This window comes from Triturus cristatus, chromosome 12 (assembly GCF_964204655.1).
Source record: "Triturus cristatus chromosome 12, aTriCri1.1, whole genome shotgun sequence".
In the NCBI taxonomy this organism is placed as follows: Eukaryota; Metazoa; Chordata; class Amphibia; order Caudata; family Salamandridae; genus Triturus; species Triturus cristatus.
Window position 1 is genome coordinate 288,946,598 of NC_140595.1, and position 21,902 is coordinate 288,968,499.

At 46.4% G+C, this 21,902-nt stretch overlaps 1 protein-coding gene across 1 annotated transcript in view; it reads left to right on the forward strand.

The window, feature by feature from the left end:
• Positions 1–21,902, forward strand: part of ADGRG5 (adhesion G protein-coupled receptor G5) — a 769,418-nt gene that overhangs the window by 582,562 nt on the left and 164,954 nt on the right. Inside the window, exon 4 of the mRNA XM_085637711.1 lies at positions 19,935–20,085. Within this exon, the coding sequence (XP_085493837.1) occupies positions 19,935–20,085 (151 nt within the window). The remainder of the gene's footprint in view (positions 1–19,934; positions 20,086–21,902) is intronic.

Sequence of the window (21,902 nt, forward strand, 5' to 3'; positions counted from 1 at the left end):
TGATTGTCAGTCATCTTCCTCTTGACCGTCCTCCGCAGATCGTACCACCTGGATTGGCACTCGTGCCTGGTCCTTCTGGTTGTCCCAACAGCATTCACAGAATCGACGATCCTCTGCCACATGGCGGTTTTTTCGGATATGCTGGTCTGTCTGACCAATGTCCCAAAGAGCTGTGGCTCGACTCTGAGGATTTCGTCGACAAGGATCTCCAGCTCCTCCTTTGTGAACTTTGGATTCTTGGTTGTGGACATGGCGTGGGGTGTGGGTGTGGATGGTTGTGGGGGTGTGGGTGTGGATGGTTGTGGGTGTGTGAGTGTGGTAGTGGAGGTGTGTGTGTGAATGTGATGAGGGGGTGTTTGTGTAGGTGGTTGTGTGAAGGTATGCAAGTGTGAGGTTCAAGTATGGTGGTGTGGGTCGTCTGTGGGCTCTGGCAGCAGTGGGTCTGTTGCAAAGGCTCATGGTTTGTGTGTGTGGTCCATTTTTATTGGTCCATTTGTGGGTGTGGCTGTGTTTGAAATTTGTGTGGGTGTGTTATGAGGAGTGATTGAGTTTTGGGCCTCTGTTTGGCAGTTTGGCAGTTGCAGGTGAGTGTATGTGATGTTTGTGGGGTTGTTGGGCCTGTTTGGTGGTGTGGGGAAACTCTACTTGACTCTCCTTGTGTAAATATGGTTTGTCCGGGTTCAGTACGTGTTTTTTTGGCGTCAGTACGGTCCGTACATGCACTGGTGGGGGTGCGGTCCGTACATTCCCTGGTGGGGTGGTGGTTCGGTGCGTACATACACGGCTGGGGTGGGGGTTTGGTGCGTACATACACGGCTGGTGGTTCGGTGCGTACATACACGGCTGGGGGGGGTTCGGGGGCGTACATACACGGCTGGTGGTTCGGTGCGTACATACACGGCTGGGGGGGGTTCGGGGGCGTACATACACGGCTGGTGGTTCGGTGCGTACATACACGGCTGGTGGTTCGGTGCGTACATACACGGCTGGGGGGGGGTTCGGGGGCGTACATACACGGCTGGTGGTTCGGTGCGTACATACACGGCTGGGGGGGGGGTTCGGGGGCGTACATACATGGGTGGGTGTTTGGTGCGTACATACACGGCTGGGGGGGGGTTCGGGGGCGTACATACACGGCTGGTGGTTCGGTGCGTACATACACGGCTGGGGGGGGTTCGGGGGCGTACATACACGGGTGGGTGTTTGGTGCGTACATACACGGCTGGTGGTTCGGTGCGTACATACACGGCTGGGGTGGGGGTTTGGTGCGTACATACACGGCTGGTGGTTCGGTGCGTACATACACGGCTGGGGGGGGTTCGGGGGCGTACATACACGGCTGGTGGTTCGGTGCGTACATACACGGCTGGGGGGGGGTTCGGGGGCGTACATACACGGGTGGGTGTTTGGTGCGTACATACACGGCTGGTGGTTCGGTGCGTACATACACGGCTGGGGGGGGGTTCGGGGGCGTACATACACGGCTGGTGGTTCGGTGCGTACATACACGGCTGGGGGGGGGGTTCGGGGGCGTACATACATGGGTGGGTGTTTGGTGCGTACATACACGGCTGGTGGTTCGGTGCGTACATACACGGCTGGGGTGGGGGTTTGGTGCGTACATACACGGCTGGTGGTTCGGTGCGTACATACACGGCTGGGGGGGGTTCGGGGGCGTACATACACGGCTGGTGGTTCGGTGCGTACATACACGGCTGGTGGTTCGGTGCGTACATACACGGCTGGGGGGGGGTTCGGGGGCGTACATACACGGGTGGGTGTTTGGTGCGTACATACACGGCTGGTGGTTCGGTGCGTACATACACGGCTGGGGGGGGGTTCGGGGGCGTACATACACGGGTGGGTGTTTGGTGCGTACATACACGGCTGGTGGTTCGGTGCGTACATACACGGCTGGGGGGGGGTTCGGGGGCGTACATACACGGCTGGTGGTTCGGTGCGTACATACACGGCTGGGGGGGGGGTTCGGGGGCGTACATACATGGGTGGGTGTTTGGTGCGTACATACACGGCTGGTGGTTCGGTGCGTACATACACGGCTGGGGTGGGGGTTTGGTGCGTACATACACGGCTGGTGGTTCGGTGCGTACATACACGGCTGGGGGGGGGTTCGGGGGCGTACATACACGGCTGGTGGTTCGGTGCGTACATACACGGCTGGGGGGGGGTTCGGGGGCGTACATACACGGGTGGGTGTTTGGTGCGTACATACACGGCTGGTGGTTCGGTGCGTACATACACGGCTGGGGGGGGTTCGGGGGCGTACATACACGGGTGGGTGTTTGGTGCGTACATACACGGCTGGTGGTTCGGTCCGTACATACACGGCTGGGGGGGGTTCGGGGGCGTACATACACGGCTGGTGGTTCGGTGCGTACATACAGGGCTGGGGGGGGGGTTTGGTGCGTACATACACGGCTGGTGGTTCGGTGCGTACATACACGGGTGGGGGTTCGGGGCGTACATACGCGGGCGGGGGGTGGTGGGGTGTTCGGCGCGTATGCGGGCACATGTCTCCATGGTTGCTATGGGAGTTCGGTTCGGACGGTGTTTTTTGCGTACGGTTGTGAAATGGGGAGGACGGGAGGGATCGTACTTGCGCAGTCGGACTTTATTTTTCCGCACGGTGGGTTTCTCGCCCGGGGACGTGTCGGTGACTTTTCCCGACCCGAGGACGTGTGGGGAAATCTTCCCAATGCGATTCGTATGGACTTTTTTCCGTTCGAATCGTACTTGGCAGTTTGTACGCTACTTTGACGATTCGGACGGAAAAAAATCCGGATACGAGTCGGACGGGGAATTTTTTTACCGGATCGGAATTGGCACCTGTATCTCTGCTGAGGCTCGCTATGATGTATAGCTTGCTGGGACACTTGTATGAATGCTAGTGGTGTAGTGTGAATGAAAGATATTATTAGCTGATTGGGTATGATGAAAAATGTTTTTTGCTTGATGGTACTATTGTGTTTTTAACAAAATCAAAGTAACATTAATTGAGCCACTAAACATAGAAAGAATTATGTCCACATTAATATGCTGTTTTTCAAATAATTACTAAGCAACAATAGAGAATTTGAAAACAAATGATGGAAAAGAAGATAAAATAAAATTAATCTCATGAAAAAGTGCTCACATGCCAATATTTCATAATATATGGGCCAGTACCAACAGCATGTATCAGCAGAATTGATGAAATACAGGTCTAGTGGGTGTGTATTCCTCCCCATTAATAGTGTTGCCCCCTTTATATCCTGTCTTAAACTTTTAAACCAATTTCACCTCATCCCTTGTCCCTGTGCCCTGATCAGAGACCTACATTTCTTTACTAAGACCTGCCCAAGAAACTCGACCTCCATATTCCCACCAACACCCACAGAGTGACTCCCTTTCAAACTTACCAGCCTGTATAATCGAGGTTTGCACAGAAGCCTTCTGTCCTGCTGGTAGCCTCCACTTACCTTCGAACTCCAAATTCTGCTTCAGGACGTGGACCTTCACAACCACTTCCTGCAAAAAATCAACTCCTGTTTCCTCATTTTATACTCTATACTCACCCTTGCTCCTGCCACTGCTCCTTTCCAACCCCTTTTACCCCAACTCAAACACGCCTTCTATCCCTCCCCATGTGACAGCTAGACTGAAACCTAGACCACCCTACCTCCTTTTCCATTTTTATGTCTGTTTTGCAAAGAATTCCAGGGACATTTGGAAAGTTTACCTGGTAATGTATTCCGCCCACTGTTAACCATTGACTTTGTGTTTTCTAACTCACAGTTGCTTTCCTTCTATTTGCTGGCTTTATTTGTTTCATGCTGTCCAGTATATCTTTGTCCATCCCATGTTTCATATCCAGTCACCTGTATTTTTCCACTAGGGCTTGCTTTCTGTAAACAGGCCTTTAAATTGTATTCTTATCACGTCACATTTGCTATGCATTCAAAGACAGGCCAAATGTAGAGCTCTGTCTTCTGAGGGAGCTTGGTGTTTACTTTTCTTATTCTGACTTCAAAGTGAGAGGATTTATGTGATAATCATGCTGGGTACAGGGGGTGTGCTGGAGGAAGGCTGTACAAAGTTATCTTTTTCTAGCACACAACAACATTTAAATGTCTGTAAATGAACTGAGCAAATATTTTAGAATATATCAAAATTAGGAATGCACTAATGAAGCACATTTAATTCTAATTCTGAAGTGTGGTGAAAACAAATATTTTAATATGATCAAGACAAATCAATACAATAGGTGATGCCATTTCCACACATTATCATTTGTGCACTGTACAGTTTTATTAGTAAACCTGTATGTCTGTGCAGAACTAAATGATCAGTTTAATTTAATTGTTTTTGCCTGTAATGGCAGTGCACTACAACACCCTCTCCTCCAAAGCACTCTATTCCCTTCTACGGTACGCCACTACACTCTATGCCACTCTGCGCCACTCAATGACACTCTTCACCACTCCATGACCCTATACTACCCTCTACCCCACTATACTCTGCTCCACTCTATGCTACTCCACTGTACGACACTCTATGCCACTCAACCCTACTCCACTCTATGCCCCTTCACTCTGTGCCCCTCCACTCTATGCCACTCCACTCCACTCTATGCCAGTCTACTCCACTCTACGCCACTCCACTCTACAACCCTCCACTCTGCGACCCTCTACTCTACGACCCTCCACAACACTCTGCGACAGTGTACTCCATGACACTCCACTCTATACCGTGTAATTCTATGCCACTCCACTCTACTCCACACTTCTCTATCCTACTCCACTCTACGGCATTGTATGACCATCCACTATACGACCCTCCACTGTACAACAATCTATGACACTTTATGACACTCCACTCTGCGCCATGCCATTGTATGCCGCTCCACTCTACGACATTCATCTCCACTCTACATGACTCCACTCTAAGCCACTCCACTCTAACCCACTCTACACCACTTCAATCTATGCCACTCTGCTACACTTCACCCCCCTCTGTGCCACTCCACCCTATGCCACTCTGCTCCACTCTACACCCTGATACTCTACTCCACTCTACAACACTCTACTCCACTCTGTGCCACGACACTCTACAACATTCTACTCTATTCTGTGTCACACCACTTTAGGCCTCTCCACTCTGCCCCTTATACATCATTCCACTCTACACTACTCTACTCTATGACACTCCACTCCCTTCTGCTACACTCGACAACACTCCACGACACTCCGCTCTACCACACTCAGTGGCACTCTATGTCACTATACGGCACTCCACAACACTCTACTCCACTCCATGCCACTCCACTCTAAGTCACTCTATGTCTTTCCACTCCACTCTGCACCACTCAACGACACTATTCCACTCTGTCACCCTCTACTGTACGACCCTCCACAACACTCCATTCCACTCTAGCACACTTTACTCTACAACACTCCACTATATGATGCTCCACTGTAAGACCCTCCACTCTATGACCCTCTTTTCCACTCTATGACACTTTACTCTACGACACTCCACGTCATGCCACTCTCCACCACTCTACTCCACACTATGTCCCACCCTAAAGGTCTCTCCACTCTGCACCCCAACTCTTTGCCCCTCTACATCACTCCACTCTACACCACTCCACTCTACATCTCTCCACGCCACTCCGCTGTATAACACTCCACCACACTCTATGCCACTCTAAGACACGCCACAACACTTCACTGTACGTCATTCTATGCTACACTGCTCTGCGCCAGTCTATGACACTCCTCTCCACTCCACACCAATCCACAATACTTCATGAACTTCCAAGCTAGCTGATTGTCTATCTTGTTTGCCTAAAGCATACATGATCCCCTGAGGTAACTGACATGCCACCTTCAAACCTCCAAGAGGGCAGCCTACCCTCACTCACTGCCACTTAACCCCCTAAAACCCCTGGCCCCTCGATCCTTCTGACCAATGGATCCCTTGCAGTGCCTGGCTGCATCTGCTCAAAAAGCTTGGGGAGAAGGGACCTTTGTCGCCTACCACAAACCCCCATTCTTCCTCACATAATGTCTACCCATCCTTGTTCCTTTGTCTTCATTGCCAAGAATTCTTGTCAACTGTCTCTCTGTCTTATTCTCACTGTCCATGTATCTTTATCAACTTGTCCCAAAATATGTGTCTTCATGTTCCAATCTCCTTATCACTCTGTTCTATTATCCACGTCATTCTGTCCCTGTGTCTACATCTCCCTGCCTAAGTGTTTGATTCCATGTCCATTGTCAATGTCTCCCTGAAACTGTTACTTTAACTCCTAACAATCCTGCTACCAGGTTTCCATGTCTGATTGTCTCTTTTATGTTCTATTATCTGTCTTTCATTACCTGTATCCAAGTCTCTCTGAACGTGTGTTTGTATATTACTGTTTCAGGGTGAATGTCTTTCTGTGCCAGTGTCTGTCCTCCTCTCTTATTGGCCTTGTCTCCCTGTTCCAATGTAGGTATCTTCCTTCACTAATTTCTGCATTTCTCTGCCCATTGTTTGTGTCTCCATGTTCTGGTATCCTTTCCTCCCAGTCCACGTGTTCTTTCCCTGTTCCAATATCTGCAGGTACATTTTTTGCATCTTTGTTACTGAGGTGTCTGTGTCTCTCCCTCTAGGTCTAACTTGGACTGGTTATAGCAATACGTTCACCCCAATAACAAAAACCCTGCAAGCGCAACAGCCTGCTGAGGTGTGCCTACTACAAGTCTGGGTGCTACAAAGAGAGCACATTGCAGTCACCACAAAGGAAACCAACGAAGAAATTATTAACAACCTCAAATTAACACACATCGCCATTGCTAAAAACACATGAAAGATAAAAAAGCAGCTTTCATTGAGGTTAACTCAGAAGCCCTTGCACCTGGAGCTCACACTAGACCTAGATGAAACATTACTGGAATTGGAGCATCTCAAAAACCAGTAAGGCAGTAGTCAGAAATAGCAAAGTCTAACTGACTAGAAGAGAATCTGCACTAGTGCATTTTAGGTCGAAGCCTAGTCTGGTTGCAAAAAGAGTTCTTGGGGATATTCTGACATCTTCCCTGGGTATGCTTTCCACCCACTGCTTACCATTGGCTTCATGGTTTGTAGTTCACATTTGCTTGCTTTCTGTTTGCTGACTTTATTTGTTTCAGGCTGTCCAGCTTGCCTTTGTTCCTCCCTTGGAGCATAGCCTGTTTAACATTTATATGACAATCTTGTCGGATACTGGGGGTGGGAAAAGAAAGGTTTTTTGCTAGCACACAACAAAATGTCTGTAAATCAACTGTGCGAACATTTCAAAATATATATCAGAATTAGGAAACCACAAATTAAGTATTTTTTTGCGAATTCTGAAGTGTGGTATGAACAAATATTTTAATATGATTCCTCACATTATCATTTGTGCATGGTATAGTTTTATCAGTAAAACTGTATCTGCAAATGTAATGGTTATTTCAATTGAAAATGTGTTGTCTGTAATGCAGTGCTCTACCACACCATGCATATGCCACTTTACGCCACTCCACGCAATTCCTCTTTATGACACTCTACGCCACTCCAATCTACTCCTCTCCACTTACGCCACTCTGCTCTATGTCACTCCACTCTATGCCACTCCACTCTATAAAACTCCATCCATCTACAACACTACATCTATAACACTTCACTGTAAGCCACTCCATGCTACTCCACTCTATTCTATCCCACTCCACTTAATGCCACTCTACATCACTCTATGCCACTTCAATCTATGCCACTCTGTGACCCTCCATTATGACACTCCATGCCACCTTAGTCCACTCTGCGCTATGCCACTCCACTTTACTCCACTGCAATCTACAGCACTTCACTCTGCGCCACACCACAACCTTTTATTCCACTCTACGCCACACTCAATGCATCTCCACCTATGCCACTCCACTCTGACACTCTACTCTATTCCATTCTATCGCACTCTATGACTCTCAATGCCACTCTACTCTACAACACTCTATGCCACTTCACTCTATGCCACTCTACTCCGCTAAGCCCCACTTCACTCTAAAACTCTTCTTCACTGTACGCCACCCCATGCCTCTCCTTTCTACAACACTCTGCGACACTCCACTTTACTCCACTCAACTCCACGACACCTTACTCCACTGTACACCACTCCATGCCACTCCACTCTAGGCCATGCCAAGCCACACCACTCCAATCTATACTTTACCACTCCATTTACTCTACGACACCAAAGTCCACTCTATGCCCCTCCACTCTAATCTACGACCCTTCACTCTATGGCACTCTATGCCCTCCACTTAACGATCCTCCATTCTATGACCATCCACTCCACTCTAGGCCACTCTATGGCAATCTACTCCACTCTACATCACTCTACTCTACTACATTCTATGCAATTCCATGTACTCCACTTTACTCCAATCTACACCACTGTACTCTACGACACTCCTTTCTATGGCGCTCTACTCTACACCTCTCCATGACACTCCACTCTACAACACTCTATGACACTCTATGACATTCTACTCTAAGACACTATGCCTCTCCTCTCTATGAAACTACTCCATTCCACACCACTCCACTCTATGCCACTGTATGCCACTTCAATCTACGCCTCTCAATGCCACTTCATGACACTCTATGCCACTCCACTCTACAACACTATACTCCAATCTTTGACACTCCACTTTCTGACAATCCACTCTACACTACTCCACTCTATGCCACCCGAAGCAGTTCCCTCTATGCCACTCCACGCCCCTTTACTCCACCCTAACCCAATCCACTCTACGCCACTCTGACACACCACTCTATAACACTCTGCTCTAAAACACTCTACGACACTCTACGACACTCTGTGTCACTCCAGTCTGTTACATTCTACTTCACTCTATACCCCTTCTCTTTACAACACTCCACTCTACGCCACTCCACTCCACTCTAAAATGCTCTACTCCACTCTGTGCCACTCCATTCTACAGCACTTGCCCCCACACTATGCTACATCACTCCACTCTACGATACTTCACTCTATGTCACTCTACTCTACGAAACTCTTCTCAGTTCCATTCGACTGCACACCACTCTTTCACTCAACTCTACAACACTTTGTGCCTCTCCACTCTACACCACTCTACTCTATGCCCCTCCACTGTATGACCCTTTACTCCATTCCACTCTACACCACTCAACTCTATGACACTCTATGCCACTCCACTCTACTCCCCTCCATTCTAAGCCACTCTATACCACTCTACTCCACAACCCTCCAAGACACTCCACTCTACGACATTCTACTACACTTTTCGACACTCCACACCACTCTCCACTATGACTCTAACTTTTAGCCATGATGACCAGCTGCCAGGCTCATGTACAGCATGGCTAAAACACATTGGCAAAGCGAATAGCTCTTGCATAGGCGAGACCTATTGGTTTTGCCATTGCTTGTTGCACTCTGTGATAGATGACGTAACTTCTGGTCCTGCTTCTTGAATTGGTTACTTCATGTAGGATTACATAAATGAAGCTGTTCTTTTGTAATGGTGCTCCATACGCATGGAAGGTGCACAGTTGTCATTGGAGGAACACTGGGTAACATAACTAACCCATGTTTCTGCAGGTCTCCAGACAAGGGCCCTCACCCATGCTGCTTCTTTCTACAATCTCTCCCAGGTACTTGGCATGACTTTCCACCTGACTTATATGGATTGTGAATTAACCCTTCTGTGAAAACAGTTGCTTCTAGCAGGATCTCTCTAAGTGTTCCTAAACCCCTGTTCAATGGGCATTTGTGCTGATGTAGGCTGCAGGGGGTAAGAGGTCATGTGCTGTGTTTAAGTACATCCTGTGTTGAAGTCAGTAAAGCTGCCACAGTGCAGGTGTGAGCTCAGGTGTAGGTATGCTTCTAGTGTGATCACCTGTGTAATTATTAGGGATGGGAGGAATTGGCGGAATTTGGCAACGAGTTCTGGTGCAATTCAGCCAATCGCCGTATAGCAGAATTTGTTTCCTGTGAGTCCTCAGAGATCCGAGTTGGTGAGCCTGAGCGAGATTTGGTGTCCCCAGCCTGATTTCCTAACACGGGCACTTGTGGTCAGATGCCTGCTTCTAAAATAGATTTGCTGCTGCTCGAGTAAATTTCCTACACAAGTGGCAGCAAAATCAACTTGAATTGGCGCGTACTCTTGCGCACTGCATGGCACCATTCAACTGATTTTTCAGCACTGCTCATGCTACCGGCACGATATTGCAGCGCAAGCAGGCCGACATGCACATTTCCCACCCGCTGGCAGAACTCCAAGGACTCTTGTGGAGTTTTTATGTTACTCCACGAGTTCCGGCCAAATCTGGTAACTATGCATGTTTTTGTGTGTGCTGGAGCATGTACCACTAGGCGCTGACCTCAAAACAGGTGCTGGTGGGTACAAGTGCAAATGGCAAAATCCCTTAGTTTAAGTATGCCTCTGGCCTACAAAATGTTTGCAAGGCCTTTTTAAAAAATTGCAGATCGAGCTGATGGATGTCCATATTGTTCCTGGATAAAAACTGCAATGAAACAATTAAAGTAATTAGAGCTCTTTCTTAGCTGATGTAGAAAGGGTTAATTATTAATCAGTTTTACATAGCTCTCCTTCAACCTGAGGCTTTGAGGAGAAGAGAGGAAATTACAATGCAGAAAGTAAAATAAAAGTGAGTAGAATTGTATAACATTTCTAAACATGTAGGCACTTCTGGGATGACTGCATCTCGGAGATTTAACATTTATTATGGAGAACAGATCAGTAGGTGTTCAGATGGAGACAAAGCATATGTGTTTTAGATGTTTCCTGAAAGTCAAACGTTTGGGAGCTCTTATAAACATAGTTGAGACACAGTTCTATGATGACAAGGCAGCTCCAAGAAGAATTGTTTTAAGACTTGCAATGTTTTGATCTTAAATATTTCCAGGACTAGATTGCTCTTGCTTCTTAGACCGGTTCGCCCACCCAGTGGTTTGAGTAGATTGGTGATGGATGGTGGACAGTGCATATGGATCACTTACCTCACCAAGCATTCTGCATTAATCTTAATCCTAGCGTTTGTTTTAAGCCTGTGTAGCTCTCAAAAAAATTGTGTTATGTAATTGAATTTTCTAGTGTTGGAAAGGAGACGTGCTGTAGCGTGAAGGATGGCTTTGATGGGAGCCACAGTTGATTCTGTAAGCCCTTCTAGTACCGCATTTCCTTAATCTAGAAGTGAAAGGGTGGGTGAATGTGCCACAGTGCATCAGGGAATAAATCAAATGTTATGAATGAATTAAATGCTCAAATACAGTCTTTGACAACAAAGCTGAATAAGAAAAATGCAAATTTTACAAAAATAATTTTCTGAAAATGTATTTGTAAAATTAGTGGATAAACACTCTAGTAACAGTATAGAGTTTAGTGTGGACGCAGGTCTTGGAAATTTCATCCCATCAGGAAAGCATTCCTGCTAGGATCCATAGTCTTCCTTCTCTTTGAAATAGTCTTCTTTGTCGGGGGCGGAGCTTGCCTGACCTTAAAGATAGCTGCCTGAATAGAGTGCTCCATCAAGCCATAACGTTATTCAACAGGTATCCTGCATTAGGACGATAGTTTGAGGCGAGACCGCGCTGCTCCGTGATTTGGAACGTGAGTCCGAACCATTGGTGTGTTTTTGGGACTGCTGCGGAGCTCTGTGGCCCGAGGACGACGGCGTTGGCTTGGGAGATGGGGGCTGCGTCACAGGACTCGGCTAGCCGAGGTGCGTGGAGCTCCGGCTGGGGGCACTGTTCTGAGCCAGCTAGAGTGTGGACTGCTTGCTGTGTGTGGCCGGAGCTGATGTGAGGGCTAGGAGAAGCGAAACCAAAGGAGCAGCGATGCTCTTGGGGCGTGCCTGTTCCAGCTACTCCTCTGCGTAATATATCTGCCTAGGACGCTGCCGGAGGCCCCGTATTGCTAGCTGCCCTTCTGATCGCGCGGAGCCGACTGCCTGCACTGAGGCGTACTCCAGCGGCCGCGACCTCAACTTCAACTTCTGTGGCCCGTAAAGAGTATTGGGTCGGTGGAGCCCCTGAAAGATACTGGTGGTGCGATTACACTGCGGCGCCTCATGAAATATTGCGCAGTCTGATGGACTTCCTGATCAGCATGCTGCGTGCAGTAGCAGCGGAGATGGTGTTTCCCTGAGTCCCGGTAATGCGGTATTGTGCATGGCTGCATTGTGCAATGTAATTCTCCATTGAACTCTGTCTGCCTGGAGGGGTACTGTGTTAGAGCATTGTCCTCTGCTGGAGAGACTGTGTTTGCTGAGGGGACTTGTAGGAGCCAATTTTCAGCATAAATATCCCCCCTGCTTGGTGGTGATAACTTGGTGTGCAGGACCTGCATTTGTGAGGCTGTGGCGCAGTGTTCCACTCTTCTTCTCTGGAACTTTGCTTGTGTGCCATAGCCTGGGGCCAGAACACTCCCCATTGTGACAAGACGACTACAGATTGAATGCCAGCAGTGGCCTGCTGCGGTGTCCTCATGCCAGATTTTTTACTGCTCATATTGTCACTACGCAGCTATCTTGTCTTGGTCCCTGGCTACTTTGCCTTTGGAAGACATAAATTCATGCAAGGCCTTGCCCTTCTGCAGTGACTACCTACCTGGGCAGAATAGCACTCCTAGCGCTGGAGGTGGGGGTTTGCTTGCCTATCTTGGTGAAGTAGCAGGGAGAGTTGCTGCATTCTACCCCACTCATTCACAATGGGCAAAGTTGATATGGCTCAGCCAAAGCTCTCGTCTTTTGAACAGCGGAAATCTATAACAAGGGAAAATACCCCGGAGGGGGGCCGCAGTACGCAGGATGAGGCACGGGAACAGATGGAGGGGGATATTCGAAGTATGCTGGCAGCCATGCAGAAAAGTCTCCAGGACAGCTTATCTGCCATAGATGCAAAACTAGACTCTCTGTCATATAGAATGGATAGAATGATGGAACGTATGGACAAGCAAGTAGAAAGGCAAGACATGACTGAACGCAGGGTGACTGAAGTGGAGGAGGCGCAGACAGAAATGGACGCCACACAGAAACAGATGAACAGAGCGTTGCAGACCCTGCAAGACAATGCGGAGGACCTCGAGGCTCGTTCTAGAAGATGCAACATACGAATTACGGGCTTGCCAGAGTCCACGCAAGTTGGAAACATGGAGCTGTTTGTGGAGAAGATGTTAGTCACCTTGCTGGGCATGGACACTTTCTCAGCTATGTTTGTGGCGGAGAGGGCAAATCACTCACTGGGTACGAGGCCTGCTCCAGGAGCTCCTCAAAGGCCCATAATTGCTAAGCTCCTAAATTATAGGGATCGAGACTCTGCTCTGTGAGTGGCACGCGAGAAGCAAACATTACAATTTGAGGGGTCAGACATCTCACTGTACCCGGACTTTAGACCTCGAGTGCAGGAGGCACGCAGGCAGTTTGCACCACTCAAACGCCAACTGCAGGATCAGAACATTGACTATGCCATGTTGTAACCGGCGAGGCTACGTGTGAATAGACAGGGCAAATCCAGGATTTTCACAGACCCCAAAGTGCTGCAGAAAGCCCTTAAGTAATGGGCGAAAGAGCGGCAGAGAAGTCCGGAGCAGAACTGTTCGGAGGGTGCTGTTGGGGGCGGTTTAGAAGACCAGGACTAGCGCACACGCATACAAATTACCAGACAAGGAGGGGTCTTGTGGAAGGAATGTTTGGTCTGTATAGGATTTAGTTTGCACTATTGCGGAATCTAAAGCTGGGATTGGGATATTGCATAAAGTAGATTTAGCTAGCTAGTAATGCGTCATGACTATTGACAAATTATAAGATTTGAACTGGGCTGGGCAGACCTCGCCAAAAGAAACTCTGGGGGCAGGATCTAAGTAATTGAATCGTTTCCTAATGCACAGATAGGTTTGATGGCAGATGGTAATGGGCATTTAGCCTACTAAAGTTAAACTACAGGTAGGCAACATCCTCCCACGTGTGTGCCCCACAAATTGGGTTTAATTCAATTGGTGCTCGAACACCATTGTTAGATGTGATTTTGTTATGACATTTTGGGGTTTGTCGGGGGAATTTTGCCATTGCACAGTTGGGGGAACGATTTTCTTGATGCTATGCTTAGACAGGACAAGAGTAGCTTTAATCTCGGCGGTGCGTCGCAGCCTGCCCCACACATAGATACACAGATTCAATGTTGCTGACTGCTAGTACACTAGACACAGAAACTCATAGTAAACTTCGGGCCCTAACCTGGAATGTCTGGGGCCTTAATGACCATCGTAAACTGAGTAAAGTAATGGCATACTTGCTGAGACACAAGATAGACATTGCGCTCCTACAGAAGCACACCTGCCCTTGAATAGCACCATGCTCCGCAGTGGAAGTTTACATGGGTGTACACATGTCTCGGGTTTCACAACACACCCCCGGGGAGTGGTCACCTGGGTGAATCCTAAAGCTGACCTTAAACTCGAACCACTTGAGTCTGATCGTGAGGGCAGATGCGTTATATCTAGATGCATGGGGAAGGGTTTGGACTAATCCTGGTCAATATATACAGTCCTAACTATGATGGCCCGACATTCTATGCTTTACTTACAGAAAAGATGCGGAGATATGAGGGTAGAATCCAACTTGGGGGTGGCGATTTTAATTTTGTCTTGAATCCGCATTAGGACAGGTTGGGCTGGCCAGAGCAGCGAGTTACTGCATCTGCCTGCGCTATTTCAGATGCGTTGACGCAGCTAGACCTTACTGATGTTTGGCGGCAGCGTCACCCGAACGTCGGTGGGTACACACACTACTCTGCGTTCCATGATTTACACACCAGGATAAACTTTTTGTTATCCTCTCGGAATATCTATGCCCATGGGAGAGACTGCCTTGTACTTCCCCGCACCTATTCGGACCACTCCCCTATACTACTGGTTGTAGATGCTCCAAAGAAACATTTTCCTCCCTTTACCTGGCGCTTCCCCCATACTCATTGTTAGATACGGTTTTTAAATCAGAACTTGCTGAGGCCATTCATACTCATCTTTACTTGCAACTGTTTGGGAAACATTTAAAGTCTATGTTCGTGGGATAGCCATGTCGAAGCATTCAGGGGAGCTTCAGGCACTCCGTAAGAGGTTGTCTGATTTGGAGAGCTCACTGCAAACACTAGAACGCCAAATGCAAGACAGCATAAACGAAACTGATAAGGCGACGTTTAAAACATTACTAGAGAAATATCATGATGCAGCGGAGCTGAAATGAAACATTTGGGCAAATATGCGACAGCGCGCACGTATGGGGAGGGAGAGCGCCCGGGAGCGGTTCTGGACTCGCTGCTGAGTGGTGTCGGAGATCAGAGGTGAGGAGGGGGAGGTTATAACAGAAGAGACTGAGATAGCTGCTCGTTCCAACAATACTATTCGATACTGTATAGCTCACGACAAGCGAGTTGCGAGGCTGAGATTTTAGACTATTTGACACATATAAAGTTGCCCTGGCTAACTAACGAACACCGTGAGTACTTAATGCGACCACTGGAGTTGGAGGAAATAACATCAGCTTTAGCGAGAATGAAATCAAATAGTGCCCCTGGCGTTGATGACCTAAAGGTTAGTTTTTATAAAGAATTTAAAGACCTGCTAGTCCCCCACCTAGCTACTTTGTTCGAGGAGATGTATGCGGATGGCATTATGCCACCTTCGATGAGAGAAGCCGTTATTGTCGCTATTTTGAAACCGGACAAATCACCCTCTGACTGCTCCTCCTATCGGCCATTGTCGCTACTAAACGTAGATGCCAAGATCAGCGCCAAGATTCTGGCTATTCGGCTAGCACCTTTGGTCCCTATCCTAGTAGCTCCGGAGCAAGCTGAGTTTGTTCCTAGTAAGAACTTGTCCTATAACCTTAGAATGGTGGTTGGGGCAATACAGCACACCCACCTGGATGTTCAACCTGTAGCGGTGTTTTTAGACATGGAAAAGGCCTTCGACTCCGTCGAGTGGCCTTTTATGAGACAAGTACTGATGAGGATGGGATTAGGCGGTATATTCCTACAAATGGTTGGGGTCTTATACAATTCTCCGACTGCTAGAGTTAAAATTGGTAATTTAGTCACTGATCCCATACAAATTACTAGAGGTACGCGACAAGTGTGCCCCCTGTCCCTGATATTATATGCTCTGGTTGCGGAACCGTTGGCTTGTGCATCAAGGGAATACCATCGCCATAGAGTTATACGTTTCCCGGAGTACGGTCTGATTGTTTCCGCGTATGCAGATGATACATTGCTCTATCTGAAGGACCCTGATACTAACCTGTCCCCTATACTGAGGGAAGTTGTGCAGTTTGGTACACACTCGGGCCTGAGAGTTAATTGGACGAAATCAATAATTTTCCCCCTACTCATCCTACTGTGCCATTTGAGCCTGATTATCCATTGCAGTGGAATTCAGAGTCAGTTCGATATTTAGGAATTAAAATACATACTGACTCGGAAGTGGTGTTCCATGAGAACTATGGAGTAGCTATTAATAAACTGGAGGATGACATAGAGAAGTGGATCCGTCTACCACTTTCGGTGTTGGGTCGGATCTCGATAATGAAAATGGTGATACTTCCACGCTTTTTATTTCTATTCTATAATATCCCTCTGGTCCTCCCGAGGTCCTTTTTTCACACCTGTCACGTCACTTTTGATCAAACTACCTTGGGCCAGGAAACAGGCCAGGGTTAAATGGGATGTCCTTACACTCCCCTACCGTTTTGGTGGACTAGGGGCCCCAGACCTGGATCTATATTAAAGAGCGGCACAAGCTGCCCAGGCTCATTATTGGATGCATGCCCTGCCGGGTACGCCTCATATTCAGATAGAGAGGGTGGTGACGTCACCACTCCCATTGCCTGCTGTTCTGTTTACTCCTTCGGATCGGGGACAGGAATTGTTGATTCAATAAACGCGACTAGACATGCATGGCAGCACTTGCTCAAACTGCAAGATGGGGCGATACTATATTCCCCCCTTGCTCCTTTGAAGTGGTGCCGTCTGCTTCCTCCGTGCAGAGACAGAGGAGTGACGAGAGAGCTTGGAGCTCTTAAGAATCTGACAATTGGGGATATGTTCAGGGAGAGTAAAGTTAGGACATGGGAAGAGATTGAGGAACCAGGCTTAAACACACCATTAATTCATAGATTCCAATTCCACAGAGCAAGACATGCCTTAGCAGGCATCTTGTGTAGTGATCTGGAGGAACCGCCGGAAGTAGCTACACTTACATATGTGATAAAAACAGACTCCCCATCCCAACTTGTGTCAAAAATGTATAAATTAACCATAGAGTACTGGGAAAACGTTTATACCAAGGCAAGACTAGCTTGGCAAATTGATTTAGATAGAGAATTGGATGATGAAACATGGCAATATTGCTGTGGCAATTCAAAGCGAATTTCACTAAATGGGAGGCACATAATCCATTTTAAATTCTTGAACAGAGTGTACTACACACCTGAAAGATTATGCAGATACGGGCTGGGTGATGCGACGACATGAGATCGCTGCGGTGCACTTCTGGCGGACTTTTTACACTTAGCCTGGTGTTGTCCTGGAATTGCTAGCTTCTGGGCACTGCTGTTTGAAGAACTGGGTGACATTATAGACATGCAAATCACACCTGATCCCTTGCTTGCTCTATTGGGGTACTCCAAGAAATTACCAAAGGCAGTTCGAAGGCTGGTAGACATAAGTATGCTGATTGCTAGGCGCAGGGTGGCGATGTGCTGGTTGAGGGGCCTGACTCCTACCGTAGCGGAGTGGTCCAGGGATATGATCTACTGTAGCACGCAAACTGAGAACTATAGCAAACTGCTCCCACCGCGCAGTCGTCCTAAAAACTTCTGGGCGTTATACAAAACATACCAAATGGCTAAAGAAAGTGCGGCCACAGGAGCTAACACTACTATAGGTGAGGAGGTGGAGGGGTAAGGGAAGGGGACCTTATTCAGTTACTAGACAAGCAGTAGGATGTCGTAATGTTGGATTACTGGTAATGAACAGTGTTGAGGGGGTATGTGGGTTCTGGCGGAGCTATGAGTTGAACCGATGGAAGACTATGATGTGAACTTGCCACTACAAAATATTTTTGCAACGGAAGGTACTCGCTGATACTGTACACAGTAAATACTAGTTGATGGGGTGAACTGTGATGCAATATGCTGAGAATGCTATTTCTTTTTTCCTTTTTTGTTGTTGTATTATCTATTATATTTTATGATGTCAAGTCTCTTTGTATTTCAGAAAATATCAATAAAGTTCTTTTTAAAAAAGATTGTCTTCTTTGTCATTGTCTCTTTCTAAGATGCCTCTGGGATAGTTATAGTCTTAAACTGTCTGCTTCTGAAGAAAAGTTGTATTGTCAGAGCAGTTTCAACAAATAAACAGGAAACGCCCATGTTACCATCCTGCTTTTTAATTAGTCTCAATTTCTTGCATATATCTACTTTTCATTTTTTTTCTCTAAAGGTTCCTATTTTTAAACTGTTACAATGAGTATTAAATCAAGGTAGTCCAATGTTATTACATACAATCGATGAAAAAAATTTCCATTCATATTACAGGTCATTATTTTCCAACATGCATGAAGCTGATTTCACCCAAATTCTTTATCAGCAACATCTTATTGTTGTGATGCAGAACATACCCTCACATGCCAAAATAAATGTTAACCTTCCACCCAGGCATCAGACGATTACCATAAGAAGGGACAAAACTGGTTTCTATTACCATATCATGTTATAACATTTTCAACATTATCGAAGGTAAAATCATTGTTGCATAAACACTATAATGTCTTGTGACGGAGCATCATAGTAGGGGCTAAAAGAGTGATTTTGCTGAACGCAAGTGATTCATAGCTTTTAAACCCTGCAAGTGTACAATAAAGAAATGAACATCCAAATAAACAATGCCATAAGTAGCTTCCTATAATATTTTAGTTGCCATAAAAAGAACACCAATTGCTTCTCGGGTGTTAAGGGAATTACTGTGAGAAAAGAAGAAATGTGTTCATCAAAGTTTTTGAATATATTTCCTTCTTTGGTTCTTGAGATGATATAATCGAACACTCTTTGAGAGCAGATAAAGATATATACATTATGGCAGCATTGCAGGAAGTCGACTTTCATGGTTAGGCTGCTAGAAAATTAAATTAGCCATTGAAACCTCTTCAATCTAAAGGCAAGTGGTGCGAACATGCAGTGTTTAAAATGCCCCAATGACTGGTAAATCTTTCATTAAAGTGTAGCCCTCTGTGAAATGCATGCCTTTGCATCTCCAGCTTTGACCAAATATGTGCAGTTTCCATGGGGAGCCACAAACCTAGCTGTTCCTATCTCATTTCCCTTTTAAACAAAATGTACCATTCACTGCTTTGTAGTCGGTCAGTCAGTAACTTTATTCGATATATAAAATATCATAAAAGTATAAAACATTGTAAAAACAGTATTTAAAATGAGTATGTACACAAAGAAATTTTAACAATGTCTGAAACAAAAAAATTCATGAGCCCCAAAGGGAGGGATATTCTACAATAAATGCAATATAGAAGGAAGGCAAATACAGCAGCTGTAGACGAGTTTAGGTAGGGCTGAGAACTAGGGCACGGTCAAGGAGCGATGGAACTCGGCTCGGTAGCTAACACTTCTTGAGTAACCTCTGTCTGATCCTCCAGGCCCCCCCCACTGCTTTGTAGTTTCCAGTGTCCTGGCTGACCCAAGTATAGTCAAGAATTCTATTCCCCCATCAGAAATGTGGTACTCTCTGAATTCTAAAAACAAAATGACAGAAAAACATGCTCTCTTTTATCCCTAATTGTGCTTTTTATTTGTTACAGGCAAAAGCAACACTTGCATTTATTTTTAGGAGAGGCCACATTTTCAGATCAGATGCTCTGTGTGAAGAGGCCGCACGTGGAAGTGATGGCATTTAAAATATATCCTAACAACTTCACCGGGCTGAACATGACGAGTGATTCCACTGAATGGGTAAGAGATACGAAGCTCCAGCATGCAACCCCTGCTGGCCCCCCAGTCACCTGTTTAAAGAACTTTAGCATTCTGCAAATTAGCAGTGCTGCCTGTGCACCCACTGTTACATTGTTTTTGCTTTGTTTACCTTACCTGAATCTTTGAATCAAATGCTTTCTGTAATGATAGAATAGCAAAATGTATTTCATGTTCCAGTCCAGAGATTTGTTTTCCATTACATTCTGGTAAGTGCATGCACTTGTGCCTATCATCTGAAAAAGATATCTTACTCAACCTCAGCTGTGGTGGGGTAAGAGGTTTCTCCCAGGTTGTGGGTGTCATTTTGCTCTGAGGACCACCAGGGATTCCCTGGGGGTCCCGAACTCCAAAAAATACATCACTCCGTCCGATCTAACAAGGGGTGGAGGTGAGATGCACCTACACTGACGACACCAAGTCTGTGAGGAGATCTGTGTAGGGTTTCCGATGGCGAAGCCAGTGGGGCACCATCGTATGAAACATGATGGTCTGCCTGATTCTCAATAGAGTGAAAGGTCAATTTGGTGGACAGGGTACTCTGCCACAAATGGATGCTGGGTTGAGTTACCGCCCGTGTGTGAAGTTATAAGACGCAAGCACTAGCAACGATTGTGCTTTTTTGGACAGGGACGTGATAGTAGACATTTTACACGCCCCTGTGACCGGTTGGGAGCTGGTATGTGGGCCCATGGCTCCCACTAGTCCTTTTTTGTTGTTGTGTGTCCAGGGAGGTGATTTTTGACCTCATTAGCCCTGATGAATTTGCCACAAATAAATTGGCAATGAAACATGTTGGCCGTCATTAATATGGTATACAACATGGTGTGTTTTTAATTGTGGAATGGACTCCTAATTGAAATAAATAAGAGAGTAATTGTGAGTCTAACCCCTCTTTCTCCTTTCTTTGTACATGTTATGATTTTGAGACACTTTAGTCTCTGTTTTCACGGTGCACACTTATTTGTTGTGTTCGTCTTTTTTTCTGCACTGGACACATTACTCTTTTCTCATGAGAAAGTTATCAATGATGAAACAAACGCGGGCAAGCTGGTGAGAACCTACCAGTAGCTCCTCTGGTGGTGCGCACGTGAGATACTTTCTCTTCCTTCACACATATTTTTTGTCACCTAGCTCTTAAAGAAGGAGGGTGTGTGTAGAGTGAGATAAGTTGTAAAATTGCTTTGAGGACTGACTATTCACTTTCTTTTTTCTATCTTTTCTGTCTTCTTGAATTTTTAAGCAGCGGTGGCATACTGGATGGGGTTATACCATATGATTAGATGGGTGATGGAGGTTTTTGATTAATTTGTCTTTCCTCCTCCCAGTCCAGATTACAATAAAATAATATGTGCTACGTGGTGCCAGTTCTTGTTTGTTTAAATAGTATTTGATTGGTGGGTGTTTTGGCACGTCTTCCCTCTACAGCTCCTTTTTTTGATTCAGTACTCTGCCACAAATGTCTGCAAAACTCTAAACCAGGGCCTTTATTATTTTGTAAGCAATGAAAACATTCAGTGCTCCTCCTCTTGAGATAGCTGCTGTTAGTTTTGAATATTGTTAGAGAGTTTACTGAAAATTAGTAGGAGCTACATATTTCCCAAAAGTATGTAGTTTTGTCTCGAGGACTTCCTACTGCATTTCTCTATTTTACTTTTATTAGAATTTGTATACAGTGCAAACTTGGCCAAAGGCTTACAAGAGTGCTGAACAATAGATATATAAAAGTAAAATAAAACATTACTTGGGATGTATGATGTAACAAAGCGTGTGTTTACAACGCATGCAGTTACATCGCG